General features: G+C 52.4%; 9 protein-coding genes across 9 annotated transcripts; 7 read left to right on the top strand and 2 right to left on the bottom strand.

Annotated features, from left to right (window-relative positions):
* Nucleotides 1–1,206: 1,206 nt before the first annotated feature.
* On the top strand, nt 1,207–1,967 carry AA0111_g11666 (hypothetical protein; the record flags this gene model as incomplete). The annotated part of the gene is made up of 2 exons (XM_028645557.1): nt 1,207–1,375; nt 1,426–1,967. The coding sequence occupies 2 exons, from the start codon at nt 1,207–1,209 to the stop codon at nt 1,965–1,967; spliced, it is 711 nt and encodes a 236-aa protein (XP_028500725.1).
* A 572-nt stretch (nt 1,968–2,539) lies between these two features.
* Nucleotides 2,540–4,423, bottom strand: AA0111_g11665 (hypothetical protein; the record flags this gene model as incomplete). The annotated part of the gene is made up of 1 exon (XM_028645556.1): nt 2,540–4,423. One exon carries the CDS (start codon nt 4,421–4,423, stop codon nt 2,540–2,542), a length of 1,884 nt encoding a protein of 627 aa, XP_028500708.1.
* A 468-nt stretch (nt 4,424–4,891) lies between these two features.
* AA0111_g11664 (putative cation-transporting ATPase) lies at nt 4,892–9,051 on the top strand (the record flags this gene model as incomplete). Its single annotated transcript, XM_028645555.1, has 2 exons — nt 4,892–4,971; nt 5,025–9,051. 2 exons carry the CDS (start codon nt 4,892–4,894, stop codon nt 9,049–9,051), a joined length of 4,107 nt encoding a protein of 1,368 aa, XP_028500709.1.
* Nucleotides 9,052–10,120: 1,069 nt separating this feature from the next.
* AA0111_g11663 (hypothetical protein) lies at nt 10,121–11,496 on the top strand (the record flags this gene model as incomplete). The annotated part of the gene is made up of 4 exons (XM_028645554.1): nt 10,121–10,331; nt 10,381–10,676; nt 10,731–11,081; nt 11,134–11,496. 4 exons carry the CDS (start codon nt 10,121–10,123, stop codon nt 11,494–11,496), a joined length of 1,221 nt encoding a protein of 406 aa, XP_028500706.1.
* Nucleotides 11,497–12,536: 1,040 nt separating this feature from the next.
* On the top strand, nt 12,537–13,190 carry AA0111_g11662 (hypothetical protein; the record flags this gene model as incomplete). Its single annotated transcript, XM_028645553.1, has 3 exons — nt 12,537–12,593; nt 12,731–12,800; nt 12,856–13,190. 3 exons carry the CDS (start codon nt 12,537–12,539, stop codon nt 13,188–13,190), a joined length of 462 nt encoding a protein of 153 aa, XP_028500707.1.
* A 451-nt stretch (nt 13,191–13,641) lies between these two features.
* AA0111_g11661 (hypothetical protein) lies at nt 13,642–14,435 on the top strand (the record flags this gene model as incomplete). The annotated part of the gene is made up of 4 exons (XM_028645552.1): nt 13,642–13,692; nt 13,745–13,777; nt 13,843–13,912; nt 14,053–14,435. 4 exons carry the CDS (start codon nt 13,642–13,644, stop codon nt 14,433–14,435), a joined length of 537 nt encoding a protein of 178 aa, XP_028500705.1.
* A 492-nt stretch (nt 14,436–14,927) lies between these two features.
* On the bottom strand, nt 14,928–16,042 carry AA0111_g11660 (hypothetical protein; the record flags this gene model as incomplete). Its single annotated transcript, XM_028645551.1, has 2 exons — nt 14,928–15,992; nt 16,040–16,042. 2 exons carry the CDS (start codon nt 16,040–16,042, stop codon nt 14,928–14,930), a joined length of 1,068 nt encoding a protein of 355 aa, XP_028500711.1.
* A 297-nt stretch (nt 16,043–16,339) lies between these two features.
* AA0111_g11659 (hypothetical protein) lies at nt 16,340–17,662 on the top strand (the record flags this gene model as incomplete). The annotated part of the gene is made up of 1 exon (XM_028645549.1): nt 16,340–17,662. One exon carries the CDS (start codon nt 16,340–16,342, stop codon nt 17,660–17,662), a length of 1,323 nt encoding a protein of 440 aa, XP_028500737.1.
* Nucleotides 17,663–19,378: 1,716 nt separating this feature from the next.
* Nucleotides 19,379–21,271, top strand: AA0111_g11658 (hypothetical protein; the record flags this gene model as incomplete). The annotated part of the gene is made up of 3 exons (XM_028645548.1): nt 19,379–19,738; nt 19,799–20,342; nt 20,394–21,271. 3 exons carry the CDS (start codon nt 19,379–19,381, stop codon nt 21,269–21,271), a joined length of 1,782 nt encoding a protein of 593 aa, XP_028500736.1.
* Nucleotides 21,272–21,707: the final 436 nt, after the last annotated feature.

Genomic DNA, 21,707 nt, shown 5'->3' with positions numbered 1-21,707 from the left:
GTGGGCTTTGCTGCTGTTCCTGGGTCTGAGCTGGACTGACGGAAGTGGTTGAGCCAAGAGAAGAAACACCGAATCCTCGGATGGGAGTTGCTTTGTTTGGGGAGTGAATACAAGGTATCTTTATAGAGCTAGCGACCATATTTAACCTTCTCCAAAGCTCCGCACATGTTTTCTCAGCGGCGGACCGGAAGTGGATGAAGTGTTGACGAAAGAGGATGAGGGAGCCGCTCATCGGCACCGCAGGTACCTCTCAAGTTGGTCAGACTATATCTCCATTTTTGGAAGTGCTTATACTTGCACTGCTTTCTCACGTTCTTGATCTGCCTTGGTTGACCCAATACCATCCCCACAGTGCATTCATCCTCTCTGCCGACCCCCAAGGGCCAATGATGCTGCTTAGCGTAAATACATCGCTACTCGTTTTGTACAGCAAACTAGGAATCGTGATATAGCCCCGCGCTGACCCCAGTCGAGATGCCAGAAGGGACCTGGTGTTAAACTGTGATCTACACGCGTAGTGAAGTGTGGAGAAGCTAAAACTTGGATCTGCCCTGACACGAGTTCTCCTCACACCATCTGATCTGGCCTCTGTCCAATTCGATCAAGGCTTCGTGGGCAAGCAACGTGATGCCAGTTGTATCAGAAGCGCGATCTCGACTCTGGACTTCCCAAAAGCGGAGCCGACGGCTCCGAGTCGTGCTGCCCCGCTTCTGTGCCAAGGGGATACGTAGCGTCTCTCATGTGGAGGCGCGGAATACCTGGCAACGGGTCTGCAGCTTCGGTCTGAGAAGCTAATGGCGGCAGAAGAGAGATGGAAATGTGTGTGATGCTGGGGTAGGAAGACGTGGTGTGGTTTTGTGGGTAGGCAGGGGTCGGCAGGCTTTGGCGAGGGATCAACACGAACGCGTCTTCACTGATCCGTATCAACTACCTAGGTAGTCGCACGCGTCACATTGAGTGCGTCACTCGTGAGATTCTCTCTAGATACTCGTACTCATGTTCGCTCGATATTGTGCTTTATTTTCCAAAGCTCGTAGTTTGGCTGGTTGTACTTATTTACTACTGTGTCTATTCTAACATGAAGTGACCCCATTCGTACAAGATTACAAAGCGTCGACATGGGCTGAAGACAGGGTGATCCTGGTGCACTCTCAACCCTTAACCTTCAATAACGATTACACCAGATGCAACTCAAAAGAATCCACTATGGGACTACATGTCGATGAAAAGAGAGCATGTAAGAGGTTTTTGGCCGATTTTGTTGAACACGGGCGTGACCCAACATGGGGCTTCTACGTCTACGCCACCTATACGCGCCCACAAGAGCAAAAAGAGGCCGATTCTGATCAAAACAGCTCCTCGGACAAAACAGCGGGTATGCTCCTCCTCTACAGTATTACGAGAGTGACTAATGCGCTGTATAAGTGGTTGACGACAACACTTATTTCCAAACCCTACTAGACAAATTCCACGACCTCGCAACCGAAGACCTGCGCGACTCTTACGCCGTAAAATACAATCAACGCATAGTAGATTCCCTGCGTCTTGTCCCTGCAGCTATCATTCCTAACGCGTCGCTCTCCGAGGTATGCACTCATTTCCGCACACACCATGCTCGGATACTCGAATCTGAGAGGCTGTATGAGCCTGGCTACCAGGACGCATGGAACGAAGAAGGTCTGTTTGGTCCAAAATATGAATGGTGTATGGTCATCGATGACGAGGTATTAGAGAGCTTTGATGCAGATGACGATTACTACACATTTGCTAAGCTGCTGGATGGGGACTATACGAAGATGAAGAAGCCGGTGGCGCTCACTGCGAAATACAGGGATGGCACGGGGGGAACACAATGGAATGGATGGTTCAAGTTCTCCGCTGGCATGCTCAGGAACGTGTTTGAAGTGGTGCACGACAATATATATACGACGTATTTCAATGGGGAAGATGAACTTCTTGATTTTTGACGTATCAACTGTTGGTTGGTTTTGTTTACAAGAATCAGGTTCTATAGAAGCGACATGGAGGAACGCGGGATGCTAGAACAGAGAGAAATAGTGCAGTTGTTTGGGAAGGCAGGGGTCAGTCGGATTTGGCAAGGTGATCAACGCAAACGTGTCTTCGCTCCTCCGCATCGTTCGATAGAACATGTCACATCGAGTGTATCGCTCGCGACACTCACTCTAGAGACTCTCAGTAATTTTCGCCCGATATTACACGCCTCTGCAACTTTCGTTGAAGCTCGTACTTTGGCCGATTACACTCATATCAAGACATAACATGATATTGGAAGCGCAGAGCAAAAAAAAATAAAATGGTGCAGATCAGAGAGACACAGTGCTTGGTTCTTTTCCCGTCAGTCAAAGCTGCGATATTCTCATAGTTTCACAAGGTCGTTTTTATATACTCTAGCGCTCGCAGATCTCTCACATGTTTGCCGTGCTTATGCTAATACTATCCAAACCAAATGCGCGACTCAACGAATTCCACATCATCACGAGAGTATGCCGGATAGGAACAAGTCAAAGCCAGGTGCTGCTCAAACCAGATATAATCCTCGGAAGCAATCACCAAAGGCTTTGTCATTTGAGGAAGTAGCAAGATACTCGTCGGGTATATCGTAGACATAGCCACTGCCGATGAGGCGGTATATAGTTTTCGGGCCGCGTTGCGTGTTGATCGTACCAGCACTTCGGAGTATGAGTACCATCTTGAGCATTCCTTGTACGCGTTCGTCCTCAGCAATTCGAGCATTGAGCGGAATGAGTTGATCTCCAGCCTCAAGTTGCGCATTGCCATAACCTACCGAGCGCCTTCTGGTGCCAGGTATTTCGAAATAAAAAAGGCTGTTGGTCTCTCCGATAATCCTCTTTACGTCTAGTACAATATCATTAAGTTCCATGGAGTTTGAGCTTGGGCCAGATTGCAAACTGGTGTTCTCCGTCTGGCTCGCCATGTACAACAAGCTTTGTTCTAGCGTAGTGACGTCGTCCGGGTCTAGCCTACAATCTAGCATATCGAACAGACGTCTAAAGCCTCGTTCACCATCCGGCCCGCGGGACTTTTTATCAAAGTCAAGAATTTGTTGGAACAACGTCTCTCCAGTAGCTTTCACTAGTATGGTAGGATTGGCGGTGTCATGCGTGCCCAGAAAATGTCCAAACACAGATATTCTTATACAAATGACGTCTGGAGGCGATTCCCCAAGTTTGAAAGATCGATGGAATCTTACTGGTTGTGGCAGGTGAACAGGCTTCGGCCATTTCACACGCCAGTCGGGCACCCATGACATCCAACCATCTGGCCTGGGGGAGTGCTGACGGGAGAGCACAGCTTCTATGATCTTGGTCAACTTTCCAGCCCTGATGCAAGCGAGTGCAAATGCTTCATATGTTTGCCGAAGATCCAATGAATAGTCGATATTCATGAGAACGTCGTGATCACTCGAAGCCGCAGTGCATGGGCGTAGGTTGGATGCCATGCTATATAGGGCGAAAATTCGATCACGAGGATCGGTACAACTATGTAAAGCAAAGTCGTCCACCAGCCTGGCGATATCGGTATGGTGGGTTGATGAGTTGACTCGGGGCTTCCCGTGCTCTTCTTGCAATTCTGCAAATAGCGAATGATGCCTCCACAGCTGTATTATCTTCATGGCGGCGCTCCGGAAACTCAAATCAGCACTAGGTTGCCTCTTGCTGTCCAAGGTCGAGAGGATCGACATGGCAGCCACGAATCGAGCCCAGGAAAGCTCGACACCTCCGTAAATCAGACGGACTTCCTGGTTAAAAACAACCTCCTGTACGATCCAAAGCCTATTGAACCAAGGCAGACTAAGGAGCCCAACTACTTCCCGGGAATGTTTCGAAAGCGGGGCATTGTGAACTCCTCCATCCCCTTCCGTTTCCACACGACAACCAGAACGAAGATTTTCCCAGGTTGTACGAGACACGTTATCCATCTTTTCCAAGGTTGACTCTAGGTTCGGCCACCGATAGACGGCAGAACCTGGGTCGAGCCAGGCCAGAACTGTCCCGGCGCCCCGGAAAATGTTCACCATGAGCGCAATCTGTGTTCCTTTCTCCACATCGTCGGCTTGGTTGATACATGCAGCGTCCGCCCACAGGGCCCGGTCTTTGTGACTACGGCGCAGATATCGCAATGCGCGATCGAGATTCTCTGTGACTAGTACGTGTGTGCCATCGCTCACGTGAAGAGGATATGCCAGGGTTGGCTGGCCCCATGTGTATGATATGGCTTCGTAGCGACCTTGCAGTTCCGACAGTCTAGCTTGTTTGAAAGTGAGTTTTAGAGGTACATCTGTAGACGAGGCTGGGTGTAGTATGATGAGCCTGATGTGTCGCGAACTCTCTAGTGCTTCATAGGCATGTTTGCGAACGCTGTAGTCATTGGAACTAGCCATGGAATTGAGGCATCGTAGAGAGAGAGATAAAGAAAAGAGCACGAGAGATAGATATGTAATATGAAGAATAGATGAACAGGCTACAACAAACTTGTTGATGAACGATGTGCATGCAGTGAGGCTGAGCGAACGGTGTCGCGGAGCCAATCATCGAAGCGCAGTAAGCAGTCCTGAGGCGGTATGACAATGCGGTTAGCAACTTCTGACTGTTCCATTGTTAGCTGGGATCTCATCGTATGCACTTTATGGAGTGCGACAGCCGTATGCCTGGAGTTGTTCTCCATTGCTGCTGGTGTTAGGCCGGATGCAAGCACCAGGAACGGCTGCAGATCCCTGACTAGCTCCAACGTCATACACCGCACGGCCTATCTCGCTGGCTCGCCCGAGCCGACGCGACAGGAAATCTTCGTGTGTCCCAACTCCGTACCATGGCCCGATAGCCAACGACCAAAAACCACAAAAGTCGCCATGGCAGACAACGAAAGCCCCGAGAGGCGGCGACCGCGCCGAATGAGCGCCATGTACCGCCGTGGCTCCCACCTGAGCGAGTACGTGTGACACGGCCAGCTCAGCTCCAAGGCGCGACTAATGGCGACACCAGGGCAAGCTTCATGGAAGATGTCGAGATGGCCCAAGATGAGGTATACGAACTCGGGCCCATGCCTCTTCCTCCTCCTTCCCGCCCTGCCTACAACCCTCGTGGAAGGAAGCCTGGCCAGCAGCTGACGCCAAAAATCCAGGTCTTCTCCGGTCCCATGAGCGAAAGCGTCCCCACGAGCGTATCCGGCTTCCGCCACCGACGGTCGCGCGCCGACTCGAGCGCGAGTTTGACGAGTTTCGCATTCTACGATGAAGAGCAGGATTCAGAGGGTGAGGATGAGGATAGCGCAATCTTGGAGGATGGAGAGAGCACGTACAACAATGGTTATACCGTGTCGGAATTGGAAGACCTCGAGGCCGGCACATCGTCCCACTCATCGCAATCACCAACGCCATCGCGACGGAAATCGAGTAGCAGCAGGAAGTCCTCTGAGAGGCCGTTACTGCGAAGGAAATCCTCAGCGGGCAGCACAGGCTCAGGCATCGACTGGAGAGGGCGCAGGTCCAACCAGAAGATCTACATCATGACCGAGGATCTTACCATCGTCATCGCCGGCTTCAAGACATCTCCCTTCGGCTATGCGCTGTATGCGCTCCTTTGCATGGCGACTCTGGGCCTCGGCTGGCTTCTGTTCAGATGGCTGCCACGATGGAGGGTCGCCATAATCGGAAAGACAACACCGCTTAAGGAGTGCGACTGGATTGTCACCGAAAATCAATGGGGAGAGTTTGCGGTACAGAGCGTCAGCAAGCAGATCTACGGACGCTCGCTATCAACTGTATTCGGCGACCCTGAAAAGGGACGCCCGAGGGAATGGGATGAGGAAGATGATCCGCTTATTGGCGAGCTGAGATGCTTGGACTACCGCTATATTCGCTTCGTATACCACCCCATTAAGGACAAGTTCGTGCTCGCAAACACCTGGAAGGATCCCACCTGGACCCAAGTCTCAGCTCTGCGCGAGGGTCTTGACAATGACGAACGCGACTACCGCGAACTTGTCTTTGGAAAAAACCTGATCGATATCGCTGAGAAGACCATCGGTCAGCTTTTGGTTGATGAGGTCTTCCATCCTTTCTACGTCTTTCAGATTGCCAGTCTGATCCTCTGGTCCATGGACGAGTACTACTACTATGCTTGTGCCATTTTCATCATCTCGGCAGTCAGTATCGTCACCACGCTCGTCGAGACAAAGGCTTCCATGAAGCGGCTACGTGAAGTTTCAAAGTTCGAATGCGAAGTCCGTGTACTACGCAGCGGCTTCTGGACTCACGTCGACTCTGCGGAGCTTGTACCCGGAGATGTCTACGAAGTCACCGACCCTTCGCTTGCCTTGTTCCCCTGCGACAGTCTGTTGCTCTCTGGAGACTGCATCGTCAATGAGAGTATGCTGACTGGCGAGTCGATTCCTGTTTCCAAGATTCCCATGTCCAACCACGCGCTGGATCTGCTTGACCTCAGCGCATCGGCTGTTCACCCAGAGGTTGCGCGACACATGCTGTTCAGTGGAACCAAGATCATCAGAGCTCGCAGACCACATGAAGACCATGTTGATGATGAGGCTGCTGCATTGGCCATGGTTGTGCGCACTGGTTTCAACACCACCAAGGGTGCGTTGGTCCGATCTATGCTCTTCCCCAAGCCCTCAGGTTTCAAGTTCTACCGCGACTCCTTCCGATACATCTCCGTCATGGCGTTTATTGCCATGATTGGCTTCGTCGCATCTTTCATCAACTTTGTACATCTGGGTCTCGCATGGCACTTGATCGTTGTGCGAGCTCTCGATCTCATCACCATTGTCGTCCCTCCTGCACTGCCGGCCACGCTCACCATTGGTACTAGCTTCGCCCTGTCGCGCTTAAAGCAGAAGCAGATCTTCTGTATCAGTCCGCAGCGAGTCAACGTGGGTGGTAAGCTGGATGTAGTTTGCTTCGACAAGACTGGAACGCTCACCGAGGAGGGTCTCGATGTTTTGGGAGTTCGCGTAGTCGAGCGACCCAGGAACAGGTTCAGCGAGCTCCTTCCAGACGCCTATGATATCCTCCCCGCATCCCAGCACGACCGCGACCCAACCGTAGAATACCTGGCACACAAGACTATCCTATACACCATGGCTACCTGTCACTCACTTCGTAAGATCGATGATGAGCTAGTAGGTGATCCACTCGACGTCAAAATGTTCGATTTTACCGGCTGGAGCTATGAGGAGGGAGAACAGAAGGCCGGCAACGGTAGTGATGACGATGAGCAGAAGCTGTCGCCATCTGTCGCTCGACCACCACCAGGCCGAGAGTACGACGTCGACGATGTTGAAGACGAGGCCAACAGGAAGCAGGTCGAACTTGGTGTACTGAAAGCATTTGAATTCGTCTCCCAGCTACGAAGAGCTAGTGTTATCGTCCGACAATTTGGTTCCAAGAGCGGACAGGTGTACGTCAAGGGCGCGCCCGAAGTCATGAAGGAGATTTGCCGACCTGGAAGTTTTCCTACTGATTACGAGGAGCTTCTAGCTTTCTACACCCACCGTGGATTCCGTGTTATTGCCTGTGCAACAAAGACGATCCCCAAACTCAACTGGCTCAAGACACAGAAGATGAAGCGTGAAGAAGCAGAGAGCAACTTGGACTTTGTCGGTTTCATCATCTTCGAGAACAAGCTCAAAGACAGCACCGCTCCTGTCATCGAAGAACTCGAACGCGCCAACATCCGTAAGGTCATGTGCACTGGTGACAACATCCTCACTGCCATCAGCGTAGCTCGCGAGTGCGGCCTCATCAACAAAACGGCGCACTGCTTCGTCCCGCACTTTGAAGAGGGTGACTCTCGAACAGCATTGTCGAAGCTCAGCTGGGAAAGTGTAGATGACCCTGTCTTTAAGCTCGACGACAACACGCTGAAGCCCCTACCACCGCCACCAGAGGCCGACGTATCTCTTCCCTACGATATCTCCAACCTCCGTAACTACAGTCTGGCCGTCTCCGGCGACGTCTTCCGCTGGATTGTGGATTTCGCCTCGGAATCTACGCTTAGGGAGATGCTTGTCTGCGGCCAAGTTTTCGCCCGCATGAGCCCAGACGAAAAGCACGAACTGGTTGAGAAACTACAGAGCATAGACTACTGTGTTGGTTTCTGCGGTGACGGTGCGAATGACTGTGGTGCGCTCAAAGCAGCAGACGTAGGTATCTCGTTGTCGGAAGCCGAAGCCTCGGTCGCCGCGCCTTTTACTTCCCGACAATTCGACATCAGCTGTGTGCCTCAAGTTATCAAGGAAGGACGTGCGGCGCTTGTTACCAGTTTCAGCTGCTTCAAGTATATGTCTCTCTACTCCGCCATACAGTTTTGCTCAGTCAGTTTTTTGTACGCGAGTGCATCCAACCTCGGCGACTTCCAATTCCTCTTCATCGACCTGCTTCTCATTCTGCCCATTGCCATCTTCATGGGCTGGTCCGGCGCCTACCCCGTCTTATCCCGCAAACGCCCTACCGCGAATCTCGTGAGCAGAAAGGTGCTTACGCCACTGCTTGGTCAAATGGTGTTGTGCATACTAGTCCAGTACCTCGCTTTCCACTTTGTGCAGAAGCAGGAATGGTACATGCCGCCCGTCATTGACAAGAACCACAGCAACTCGCTCAACTCGCAAAACACGGCGCTGTTCCTGACATCTTGTTTCCAATACATTTTTTCTGCTGTCGTTCTCAGCGTGGGCAAACCGTATCGCGAACCCATGTCGCGCAACTTGCCGTTTGTCACGACGATTTTTGTTACTCTGGCTATCACGCTGTATATGCTGTTTGATCCCGCGGCGTGGGTTATGAGTGCTATGGAACTTACCTACTTGGACACGCCGTTCAAGGTTTTCATCATGGCGTTGGGACTGGGTAACTTTGCCATGGCGTATCTGGGTGAGAATATGTTGTTCCCTGGGTTGAGCAAGTGGATTGGGGTTGCTAAAGTCAAGTTTGGTGGGCAGGGGATGCAGAAGAAGAGGAAGGAGTATAAGGTTATACAGGAGAATATGAGGATGTAAGTCGTCGTGATGTTATGGGCGAGTTGTGGGAGAGAAAAAAAACTGTGTAGAGAGGCGTTTAGCATGTAATGTGTATAAAATTTTCGTCACGCTTTTGAATAGAGGAATAGATATGTCATGGAGTTTTGACGTATGAACTGTTCTCGGTAAGTGGGGACAAGCAAGTGTTTTTTTCGTCACGTATTTATTTTTTGTTTCTGCCAACGTGATTTCCGTCCTAAACGCCTGGCTTTAATGTTGCAGACGACTCAGTATCACCCAACACCTCCTGTACCGCTTTCAACATCTGAGCGCAAACACAGTGGGTGATATTTTGCACTGTAGACTTGTCGTTCATTCGTAGACATGCCTAGCCCACCGCAGCTACCAGGCGGCACGTAGAAGCGCTGCATCCCACATCAATAGATAATAACCCCAGTCTGATGATTTACAGATCGGCGTCGCCGCAAGGCTGGGCCAACAACAAGGCTGCAAGAGCGGAGTGACACGATGCGCTCATTGGCCAGGCAGTGTCTCTCCCCTGTGAATCGTCTTGACAAGTCTCTGCCACGTGAGCACAGGGTCACAGCCTACAGCAAGGCTGTACTCGAAGTGGAAATTGTCATCAAAATACAGTTAGGCGACTTGAAGCCATCATCAAGATACAGTTAAGCAATGCGTCCAGATGCAAGCCACACCAACTAGGCTGCACCGAAAGAGGCTAGCTTACGCGAGGCCGACATTCTCCCCCACGATCTACAACAAGACATTGCACTAGGCACCCCTACCTACAAACACCGTGCCTGGGGGATTGGCATCCAGACGCGAGTCCAAAAGTCTCGTTTTGGCTTTCCTCAGCTGGCATTTTCAAGCCACGGCGTCGATTGACGACTCTGGCTGGTTCAAACTGCAATTCTGCAAGGCTGGCACTACGTGTGCGCTGGTGGCTTGCCGTTTAGGGATGGCATATGTAGTGATAATGCTCACGATGGTCGAAGAGCCTTCAGGGGGTACCACATACTTAACCTGTCAGTTCCCTGCTGTTGACCGCCGCTCTTCACTTCAGCTTTATCCTTGATTAGCTGTAGCCATGGTTCACTTCAAGCCCACCAGTGTACTGTTCGCCGTTGCGGCCCTTATCACCAAGAACGTTGTCGCCGAGGAAGCACATGCACTTGAGGTCTTCCCAGAACTGAAGGGCACCGGCCCATTCGAGATTGCCTACAAGGACCCGGAGACGAACAAGGTGGTTGTCGAGCACGTTGACGAGCACGGAGAAAGTACCCTTGAGAAGCGCACCTGTGAGTCAAGTTTCATGCCTGCTAAGTCCATAGCTGACTATTGCATTAGACCAAGTGAACCAAGATGTGGTTGCGAAGCTCTTGAGAAACCACAATGGGTATGGCTTCTGCAAAGGCTTCTGCCCAGCATATCAGCCACAGAAGCCGGTTACGCAGACCAACTTGAAGACTTTCACAAAGGTTGTGACTGTCACAAGCTCGGTGGTTCCCGCACCAGCCACTGTTACTCTAACAGCGACTGGCCAAGCGCCAGCAGATTCCACGGTAGTGCAGACGACCACCATCTCGGAGACAGCAACGACGACTGTGACCGATGCGCCTACCACCGTCTCAGATGTTCAAACCGTAAGCTTCCAGCACTTCATCCGCTGACGTTCTCAGCCTAACAATACTCTCTAGATCACCATCACTTCAGCAGCCACCACGGTTCTCACCCAGTCAACTACCTTGAACTTTCCCAGTGCTCCAACTCTCAAGGCCCGTCACGTCAACCCGCCATCCTGGCTCAAGGGCGTAGCGAACAATCTGATCTGTCCAGCATGCACCAAGGTCTGGCCTGCACCTCCAGCAAAGACCGTGTCCGTATGTAAGACGACGACAGTGACAAGGACGCAAACTCAAACTGCAACCGCCGCCCGCGCGACAGCTACCACCACCGTCAGCGTTACGCCCACAGCCAAGACCGTGACGGCGGTCATCTCTATGACGCTCACTCTCACAGATTCTACTACTGTAACACCTATTGTCACTGTACGTACACCCTCAAGTTTTTCATGAGGTATGATTAACTAACATTGAACAGGAAACTTCCACAGCTACGACTACGGTTACTACAACCATCACCAGCACGACCACCCAGACACTCTGCCCACAGCAAACAGCTGACGTATACGGCATCCAGGCTGTCCAGCCCGGTACGTTGAAGACTGGTCCAAGCGGTAAAACTGCCACCGAGTGCTGCCTCGCTTGCTTCAGCGATCCGGATGGCTGCACTCAGTGGTGGGCATACACAAACGCAAATTACTGCATGTACTCGGTCCCGAAATCAGGACTAGGCGCACCAAGCGAACTATGTCCGAATGGAAAGGGTAATGGTGCGCTTTTTGTTGGGGCTGTTGGGTCGAATCCAGGTGGCTTTGGTGGGCCGGGACAATGTGCGGCGTAGATGGATTGCTGATGAATGTTGTGTGAGGTATTCTAATGTATATATCTTAATACCATCTTGGCAGTACAGACGCCACGATTGCCACGACTTGTCTATTGTCTCGATTGCTGTCTGAGCTTCTAGTGTCGTATGTCCGTATCTACTCATCCCTAATACCCTCTTGTGTGTTGTTAAGAACATGATGCTCTCATTCCTCTACTGATTTACAATATCGTAATCTTCATTGTGTTTGTTGTGATCGCATGCTCTCTCCTTACTTGTCAGCGAAATCATCGATAGGTGCTTTGGTAGTTTTAGGGACTCTATCCTTGCCGTAAGACGCATCGACACTGGCGTTCTCATAGGCACTTCCACGACTATTGTGACTACCTTGAGACACGACTGGCAATGGCGCCGTACGCACGTTCGTTCTAGCATGTCTAGATGTTTTAGCTCCTTATTCAGAGGTAGTTTTGACATCTTGTGTGGCACTCATCATGCGTAAGTATGCATCGCTTCGTTGGCTGAATTTATCGGTCAGGGCTGGATGAAGACCGCCGCGATATGTAGAATACGCCATGATACTTCGACCAAACTGCAGCGTCGATGTTTTCCTTGGTTTTACTGTGGTGAGGTGACAGCATGGGCGAGATGAGGGGATTTCTTTTTGACCGTAGTAGTGACGCACGCGTTTGAAGGGGTACACTGGAAGGGCGGCTGCATCACTTGACGAACTTTGTGCATCCTTTTGTGTATGTGCAGCTACTATGCTCTTGTAACAGTGTTTTAACTATCAGGATGTTTCCGCGGTAGCGCTCTCCCACTGAACGTACGGTGAAGGCGCTTTTGTGCCTGATCGGTCGGCATGATTGTGTTGTCCAGCAACTCACCCTCACCTACCCTCGTGTGCTGGAATCTTATCCTGCTGCCACTTTCCTGAATTCTTCTGATATCAAACTTACCTCTTCAGCGCAAACCCTCAAACTCAACAATTGGCACGCAATTTCTGAAAGGGATTTCGCCAGGAACACTATCAAGTCAATTCGGTCACGGCAAATGAGATGCCCCCCAAGAAGAAGGTCGTTGCAGACGAAAGTGCTGAGGCTGCTGGTGACGGCGTAAGTACAGACAGTTGTACAAGCATACTCTCCAGGACTAATGTATCTATGGGCATTTCGCTGGACACCAGAAAACGAGCGTGCAGTAAGTCGCCCGTTCAACCTGCCCTGATATAGCATACTGACAGAAACATTAGCTCTTCATCTTGATCATCGAGCGCCAACTCACCACCGAAGACTACCACAAGATCGTCGAAGCTCTGCCGCGTGAGTTTGTTACCTATCTATCGTTGATTTTGGAACATTCACTGACCTATAATAGCCGGTGCTAATTACAACGGCGTTCGTCAGCGTATATCCAAATTTCGCAAGGAGCAGCGTGCACGTATGGAGGAGCTTGGATGGGCTCTACCTGATGGCACCGCTACCAAAGCTCCTGTGAAGACTCCCACCAAGTCCCCAAAGAAGCGTGCTGTTGCCACTGAGAAGAGCGATGAGGGCGGTGATGCTGAGGCTGAATCCCCCACCAAGAAGCCGCGCGCTCGCAAGCCTAAGAAAGAGAATGCCAAGAAGGAGATCAAAATCGAGGATATGGCTGATGGTGGAGAGATGGAAGACGAAGGTGTCCAAAGAGAGGCAGCTGAGGATGCTAGCTAGGGAATCTGTACACCATCATCAAGGGAGAACTTTGGAGGCGTCTCATGGCCGCTGATGAACTTTCATGATGACAACATCTGAGATGGGAATGCACCGAATATATGACAGATTGAGGGTATCGAACGCTTGCATCACCTGCAAAATATAACTGCACTGGAATGTCACTTCTCAATGTCATCATGCCGTGTTTCCCTCCTCTCTTGTAAACTGCAAGGTGAAGGTGACCGTGCCCAACCGACCCAAATCAAGATACCACTCTCACCTCTCCTCTATCCAGGCTCTTTGCACCTGCTGCCCTCCACGTTTTCCATGAGAGATATATAACCATTCAATTTGTCTGTCTCTCAAAACACTCTATCCACTGCTCTTTTTCTCTCTTACTCGTATATCATTTGAGCCAAACAGACCAACCTTTTTCAACATTCCACAGTTGTAAGACCCAACAATCACCATGCCGCCCAAGAAATCTGTCGCCAACGGCGATGTTGGCGATGCTGGCGGTGTACGTCTATCTTCTCCAACCTTTCTCGACCATGAACTAATAATCGCCCTAGCCCTTCAAATGGGAAGGTCCCAACCACGCGAAGGTAACCTCTAATTTCCAGCGATACGTCCAACCAACCATAACATGATGATTGACAAGCTGTTATAGCTCCTCCTTCTAACGCAAGGCCGCTGGGTCAAGCCAGACGAGTATCCTCAGTTATCTTCTGCATTCCCTGGTGAGCCCCTCCCCCAACCACGTCCTACCTCTCTAACCACTTTCTTTCCAACTTCCCCTTCTGACTCCCCAGCCCATCCATTCTGTGACCTTCCGCCAAGCCCCAATCCTCAAGCTCTCAAGCTAATTCTTTCTTCCCAGGAACCTCAACTGGCAGCATCCGCAACCGCATCTCCGCCCTCCGCGTCAAACAACGCGACCTGTACCTCGAGCTCTCCTGGGAACTCCCCGAAGGCGGTGCGGGACACAGTGCGAAGAAGGCTTCTAAGAACAGCACTCCCAAAACAGGCACGCCTAAGAGGAAGGCAGGCGGTGGTCTCGATGACGGATTTGGAGATGGTAGCGGGGAGGTAAAGACACCGAGCAAGAAGCCGAGAGGTAGGAAACCGAAAGCTGAGGTCAAGGAGAAGAACGTGGACAAGGATAGTGTTGAGGAAGATGCCGAGGAAGATGTTGAGGTTGAAAAAGACTATATTCCCATGGCTAAGCGTGTCAAGGAGGAGCCGGTTGAGGAGGTGGTTTAGACCCCCCCCCATCTTTTTTCCCTCTCTCCTTCGATGACTGATCTGTCTTTCATGCGGTGCGGGACATGTTTACATTTCCGGACTGTAGTGGAACATTCGGAATGGTGAAGTGACGTCTTCTCCTAGAAGTATTCGTCTCTCAGCCCTGTTCCAAAGAATTTGGTGCAGGGCTGATTGCACAAAAGGTGCAGCGAGCAATACCTTCGTTCCGACAAGATACAAATAAATAAATTCATGGCGATTGATATCACTTTCTTGGCGTGTTGGGAGTACCTGTCCGAACTGACATTAGCATTTGCATCACGACTAGTGAAATCGGTAACAAAACAGAACAGAGAACAAGTACAAAATGAGCTGTATTAGTTCCGTTTATAGCTCTCATCATAGGTATCAAACGCCCTACGCCATATGATCTCAGTATCCTTTATCTGCGCCATACAATGCTACTCTCTGGAGCTTCCGAATCGCCCATCATCACTCTGGGTATCTGCCTCATTTATCACCCTTCTTCTTGCGCAGCGACTGCCCGGCACCCTCAAAGTGTTTCGATTCCTTCTGCTCGCCTTCCTCCTCCTTGCCCTTGAGCGGCTTGATCTCGTACCCGAAGAACAGTTTGTTAGGCGGTAGCCTGAGCGGCTGCGGGCCGTTGGTACGCCGTACCGTAGGAGGCGGGTTCGATGATTGTCCTGCGACGGGTGTGGAGGCTTGGGGTGTAGGCGCCTTGCTGCCTTTCTTGAGCAGCTTGTGGCCGGTGGTGAGGAAATTCGAGGAGGTGGCTTTGGCTCCATTTGCGGCAGTTGTGGACGATGGGGCAATGGCGGCGTAGTTGATTGCCTCTGCCATGGTGCCGTGGGCGTGAAGCGTGCCGCCCTTGCCGGCCATGACGCTGCGCGGTGTGCTTGTGCCACTCGTTCTCTGCGGCTCTTGGTAGCCTACTGGTGGAGCGAAGTCGACTGATAGATCGGTCTCGATGGTGCAGACAGCCTTACTTGAGTGCTCTGGCTTGGCTTCCAATACGGCTATACTGTATACGTTGTCGTTGTACGAGAAGGTGAATATGTCGCCTACAGTGAGGCAAGAGAAGTTCCGGAATGCATTCTCGAGAACGGCTTTGGGATCGGAGATTTCAAGGAAGGAAGAGTCTTGGGGTTGTAGCTTGATGAAGGAGCCGAGCGGTATATCTGTCGATTTTACTTGTAGCAGGTCGCCAGGTTCCAGTTGGAGCGTCTCCATGAGCCAGTATGGCAGGTAGATCTTGCCCTCTTCCGCTATGAACTCCAATACACCTGCATGTGACTTCTTCCCGTCTGCCTTGCCGTTTATGAGCTCGAAGATCATAGGATATGAGATGTGCAGCCTGGTGAGCTTGTCGAGAGCGCTGGGAGGGAGGAACACTTTGCCGCCGTGGTTTGCCTCGTGGCGCTCAGGGCCAGGCAGCATGACGATGGGATAGCATCGGAAGTACTCGTCAAAACGCCTAGGAGCGCCGCCGCGGCGAGTGGCTAAAGACTGATACATGGCCATGGGATCGTCTTGGTCGTAAAAGTTTGGGTTGAACTGTACGTGGTGAGTTGAGATAGAGAAGGTGGTGGAGTCGCTCTTACCATTTTTGCGTATGAAAGGAGCGGCAAGAAAACAGAGGGTAGTAGATTGTGTTAGTCAGGTCTGGCGTCAGGAAGAAACGGCAAGCGGGTGGTGGAAGTGATATGTATTCGATGAGAGGCCTTGGAGATGACGAACCATGGTCGCAGGTACAGCAGGCCGTTGATGCCAGTGCCGCTAAACTCGGATCAGCGCGACCTGGCCCGAGCTTCAGATAATCGCGTTTCGTGAAGACGTCACTGCCTGTTTGCCTGGTTTCACTTTTCTGCATACCTCAACCTCAAATCACGTTCATTATCACCATGGCCAGCTCTAGTGGGACTCACAACCCCGCGCGGCCCAAGCGCGCTGGCGAACAGTTCACGCGAACCCACCACATGGACGGCGACGAACCATCGACCAAGAAACCCCGCTTCGACCCGCGCAACCCCTCTACGCTCGCTCCGGATGCAGTCGATGATGAAGACCCTGCCCTTGAAGCTGACGTTATAGGGAAAAGCGGGGGTATCAAGCGAAACGCGGTCAACATCGACGGCTACGACTCGGACAGCTCTACGGAGAACTTCGATGCGCGCGCAGAAGCCCGAGCCAACAAAGACGAGCCAACAAAGACCGAAGATGACGATGACGACGACATGTTCGCAGAGGAGGACAAGGATGACGAGATGGACGAGGAATCACGGAGAGACCAGACAAAAAAGAAGAAGCTGCGATTCCTGGACAACCACGAGATCGAGGGCCAGGAAGCGGACAGTAAGGCGGGAGGCCATGTCGCTGTCGACTTCACCAAAGGCCCGAAGAGCAGGACCGAAGACGTAGAGAGCAGCAGCGATGAAGGCGATGACGAGCTACGCGACCAGATCGATCCCGACATGGACGAGGAGCTCGGTGCAGGCAGCAAGAAGAAGCATGCGCCCAAGCTAGATGCTTTCAACATGAGTGCCGAGCAAGAAGAGGGCCGATTTGACGAGGCCGGAAATTTCGTGCGCAAGGCCTTCGACCCGGAAGCCGCTCAAGACTCGTGGTTGGACGGCATATCGAAGAAGGACATCAAGAAGGCAAAGGAAGCGCAGGAAAAATTGGATGCGGAGCGAAAGGCCCGGGAACGAGCTGAAGACTCCATCGTCACCAGCGACGTCTTGTCGGCTCTCATCGCACATCTGGACGTTGGCGAGACGCCTATGGAAGCTCTCGTGCGATATGGCAAGGCAGCACCGAAGAAGCCGGCCAAAAGCTGGACTAAGAAGAAGAAGAGCCAGATTATGGACGTCGATTCGGAGCCGTCGCAAGACTCTGCAGCCATCAAGGCAAAAGAGGTCATCGATTCTATAACCGAATGTGCAAGTCGGCTGTCCGATCGCGGCGTCGAGGACATCTACGAGCTGCCCCGCGAATCCATCATGCGACAATACAAGCGCGAGACGGGAGAAGATTGGAAGAATCCAAATCCGCAATCAGTGCAATGGGAGTTTCACTGGCTCAATGCACCAGAAGGTGAGATCAACGGCCCCTATGACCAAGCGACCATGCAAGCATGGGAGGCGAGCGGGCAGTTTGCAGCAGGTGCCGAGTTCCGACGCGTTGGTGAGACTGAATTCTCGCGACTGCTCGACTTTGAGGACTGAAGGGGTATGCAATGGACATGGGAAGAGGCACGTTATCCTGAGCTATACCCTTGCCCAAACCGACTCTAGGGATATACACGTTATTCCACGGTACATTGGACAAGGAAAATGACAATGTATACCTTCAGGGTGTGGTATAGGTGGGTACAGGCCACAAGAAGCGAGCTCCTTCGCCAGCACAGCCACCATGACATTCGCTTGTCGCGTAATCGTCAGCAGAAGGGTGACAAGTCGCTCTAGAGTGTTCTCTAGCCAGCTGGCTGGATTCACATGATCACCTATGCATGCGGGCTAAGCGATCCTACAAACCACTTCTGCTGTGCTTAGCCAGTCGGAAACTTGATAAAAGCGGGAAGCCTTCGTGATCGTCTAAGATGGCCGAGTCCATGTTTAGCTTTGTCAAATGAGGTGCATCGTATGTGTGAGTAGGTGGTGCAACGACGCAGGAGCATGTTTGGTCGCGCCTGCAGGTGTTGAGCAGAGTTGGACGGATTATACAAAGCCCTATGACTACCAGCATATAATATGAACAACAAGTATTTTGACAATGACTATAATATGCAGCCTTATTCCAGTGTGCACATCTGGGGTGCAGCTCGATGAACCGTACATGGGGAGATTACCGGTGGCAGGGTGCAGCTGACGACGTCGCGTGTGCTCATCATGCACCCCGAGCGTCTCGGAGGATTCTGGCCAGAGCAGCAAGTGCCTGGAGTTCATGAAAACAGCAGACTCGCGGTGCCGCAACGTCGTTGATATAAACGTCTACTAAGTAGAGTCTGCTGGAATAAAAAAGTATAGCTGGTGCTGTTTCCACGTTACTGGCAGGGAGCTAACGCTACGGCCCGCCACCTGGCGACTTCCAGAACGCCGGGCCATCCCTCTGTCGCACTTTTGTGAGGCTGGCCCGCCCATGATGGTCGGTGATGTGGCCCATGAGTAGCCATGGGCATCATGAGTAGTGGGTAGTGGCAAGTGTTGGGCTGGGTGGACGGATTAAAATATCTTTGCTCAGCACAGATGTTTGCCTAGAGAGACATGTCTTGTCAGGATGCGAATAAGCTTGGGAGTCGATACACAAGTTAATAACAAACACGAACCATGTGCTCGACGTCGCAGCACCCGCAGCGGGAGATGCTTTTACGATTGGCGTCTTGTGGCGGCAGCCAATCAAGCCTCTCAAGTCACCAACTCCTGACCTGGCCAGGCGTTCCCTTCTGCTAGATAATATTGAAACCTCTCAGCTTTGGTGTAGTCGGGCCTCTTGGGTTCAAGTGCACGTGTGCAGCCGTCTCCCCGCGCCGTTAGTGGGTTACAGGTCAACTTTTGCTTCCAAGCGTCGGCCATCCTCCCTTCCTTAACACGAGCCTACGCATCGCCGTCGCGTGTTAGCGATATTGAACCCCTCTGACGTCTGCTAGCCTGTTGTTCGCGTCCCACCTAAAAGTGCGGCTCGAAAGGGGACTGTCGAGCTGGGTCCGCCGGGCATCCCTGATTATTACCATCACCAGCCAACCCTCGACCACGCAAGCTCGAGCTCACGCCGACCCCTTTTCATCCCTCCGATCCGACCTGGACCTGTTTGCGACGGTCGCCTTCCGCTCATTTCACGACATTACGAGCTTGGACCACGTGCTACTCTTACGTCCGTTCTTAATTTTCTTGCTCTCGCACCCCAAACCTCTCACCGGGTCTCCCTAATCTCGCACGCATATAATGTACGCTTCGGGCTACGACCAGTCCTCGTCGCGTTCGCCCATTGCCCAACGAAACCACCCCCAGACTGGCACGCTGCACCGCATGCCTTCCCGCCAGTTCGACGCCTACGGCCAAGTGCCACAGGGCAACAACATGTACGCGCAAGACGACCATCAACGGACCTACGACCAGCCTCGCAACTACGAGCGTCTCAACCAGACAATGCACGCTGGTGGCTACGGCTACGACATGGGCGCGCCTCAGGGCTGGAACACCAACGCCTTCTCCCAGAACGGCGGCCTGGGATCGCTTGGGGGAGCCCAGGCTGCACGCATGAAGTCGCAGCAGCGCGGAGGAGGGCGCAGTGCTCTGCCATCGGTAAGGACGACTTCATTACTTTGAATGTGTTTTGACACGACACTGACAACTCTCTGCTAGGGATGGATGGACCAACAGCCTCAGGGTCTGCCTAGCTTTGCTCTGAGCAACAGTAACCTCAACGCCATGCAGAACACAAGCTACGGCCACGAAGTCGATGAAGAGCTCATCCCCACCGCCATTGTCATCAAAAACATTCCCTTTGCCGTCAAGAAGGAGCAGCTCGTCTCGCTCATGACGGAACTGCGCCTACCCCTGCCCTATGCCTTCAACTACCACTTCGACAACGGCGTCTTCAGAGGTCTGGCTTTTGCCAACTTCACCACTGCCGAGGAGACGGCGGCCGTCATCGAGTCGATGAACCATTTTGAGCTCAATGGCCGGAAGTTGCGTGTCGAATACAAGAAGATGCTGCCGCTGGCCGAGCGCGAGCGTATCGAGCGGGAGAAGCGTGAACGTCGCGGACAACTCGAGGAACAACACCGGCCCCTCGGCGGCGGTCTTCAATCACAGGCCTCGTTTGGCTCCCTTGCTTCCCACATGCCAGCTACATCGCCTTCGCCTGTTTCAGCCATGCGAGGTGGATCGGCACAGAAGACTGTCGGTATGTTTGACGATGCACTTTACGCGAGCAACGATGCTAACCGATATGCAGATGTTGACCTAAATGACCCACAAGTGCTGCAATTCTACACCCAGCTGCTTTTGTTCAAGGAGACCAAGGACCGCGACAGCATGACTTTCCCCCCGAACCTAGCCCCTCTGCAGCGCCGCACCGTCCACACCCTAGCTCACCAGCTCGGCCTGGCCCACGTATCCAAAGGTACCGGCGACCAGCGCCAAGTCCACATTTTCAAAGTCCATGACAACCAGGGCCTCAGTCCCCCCATGCCCCAAATCTCCAGCAACCACATGGAGCAGCCGCGTCGCAACCTTAACCGTGCAGCGACTACTGACTTCAGCGATGTGCGCGCCGAAGGCGGCTTTTACAACGCCTTCAACAGACAGCCATCTGGTCTCCTCGGATTCCCCGACAGCCCTGGTGGTTTGAACGCAGTACCTAACCTGCGCGGCGCAAAGTCATATGCGGATCTGAGGTCGTATACCCCATCCCCGGCGCCGAGCACAGCTAGCCATCCGATCGGACGCCCCGGTGGCATATCACTCGAGGGGTTGGGATACAGTGGAAGTTCGACGAATCCTAATGGTACGCCTACGACTGGATCCATGAGCCAGCGGGATGATGGTTTGTTGGAGCGCGAAATGAGCCGCATGCAGCTTGGGGGTGGGTATCCGCAGAACAGCAGCAGCCCAAGATCTCTGCGCCAGATGACGAGTTGGGATGCTCCGGGCCCCATTGGTGGACACAGGTCCTTCAGCACAAACTACGATGATAGACCATCCAGGCAACCTCGTGGACCGCTTCCAGAAAGGGGCCAGGGATTTGGAAGACCAAGACAGAATGGACACCAGAACCGCAACTCTGACGAGCTCTCGTCACAGTCCAATGTCGAAATCCTCGTCGGCCAATAGTTGCATCTCCGGCCCACGCTACACGCACGCAAACGAAGTTGTTGCACGCAAACGAAAACGATTAGTCTTCGCACGTATCACTCCTTTCACGTGCGACGGCGCCTATGAACGAACGAACGCCAAAGATACAGACGCGAACACAAACGACGAATATTTAACGGCCTCTACCGCCCGCTTCCCCCCTACAATTCGGTGCCCTCGCTATACTTAACCTACCTACCCACCACCCCCTGGATTGAAACTTTACGATGCATACGAAGAATGATGCTACGAACGGTAGAGAAGACATTGTCACTAGTATATCAGATCCAGAACTTAAATCGGGCTCGCTGCCCTTTCACTCTCACCCAAATGCACGCACCCAACACCCAGCTTCCAGCCACCTAATCTCTACCCCCTCCCCATTCACCCCCTCTTCTATAAACTTTTCCAACTC

The sequence above is a fragment of the Alternaria arborescens genome, assembly GCF_004154835.1.
Source record: "Alternaria arborescens strain FERA 675 chromosome Unknown contig_55, whole genome shotgun sequence".
NCBI classification, from domain to species: Eukaryota; Fungi; Ascomycota; class Dothideomycetes; order Pleosporales; family Pleosporaceae; genus Alternaria; species Alternaria arborescens.
The sequence above is the reverse complement of the archived record's forward strand: the minus strand, read 5'-3'. Positions and strand labels throughout refer to the sequence as shown.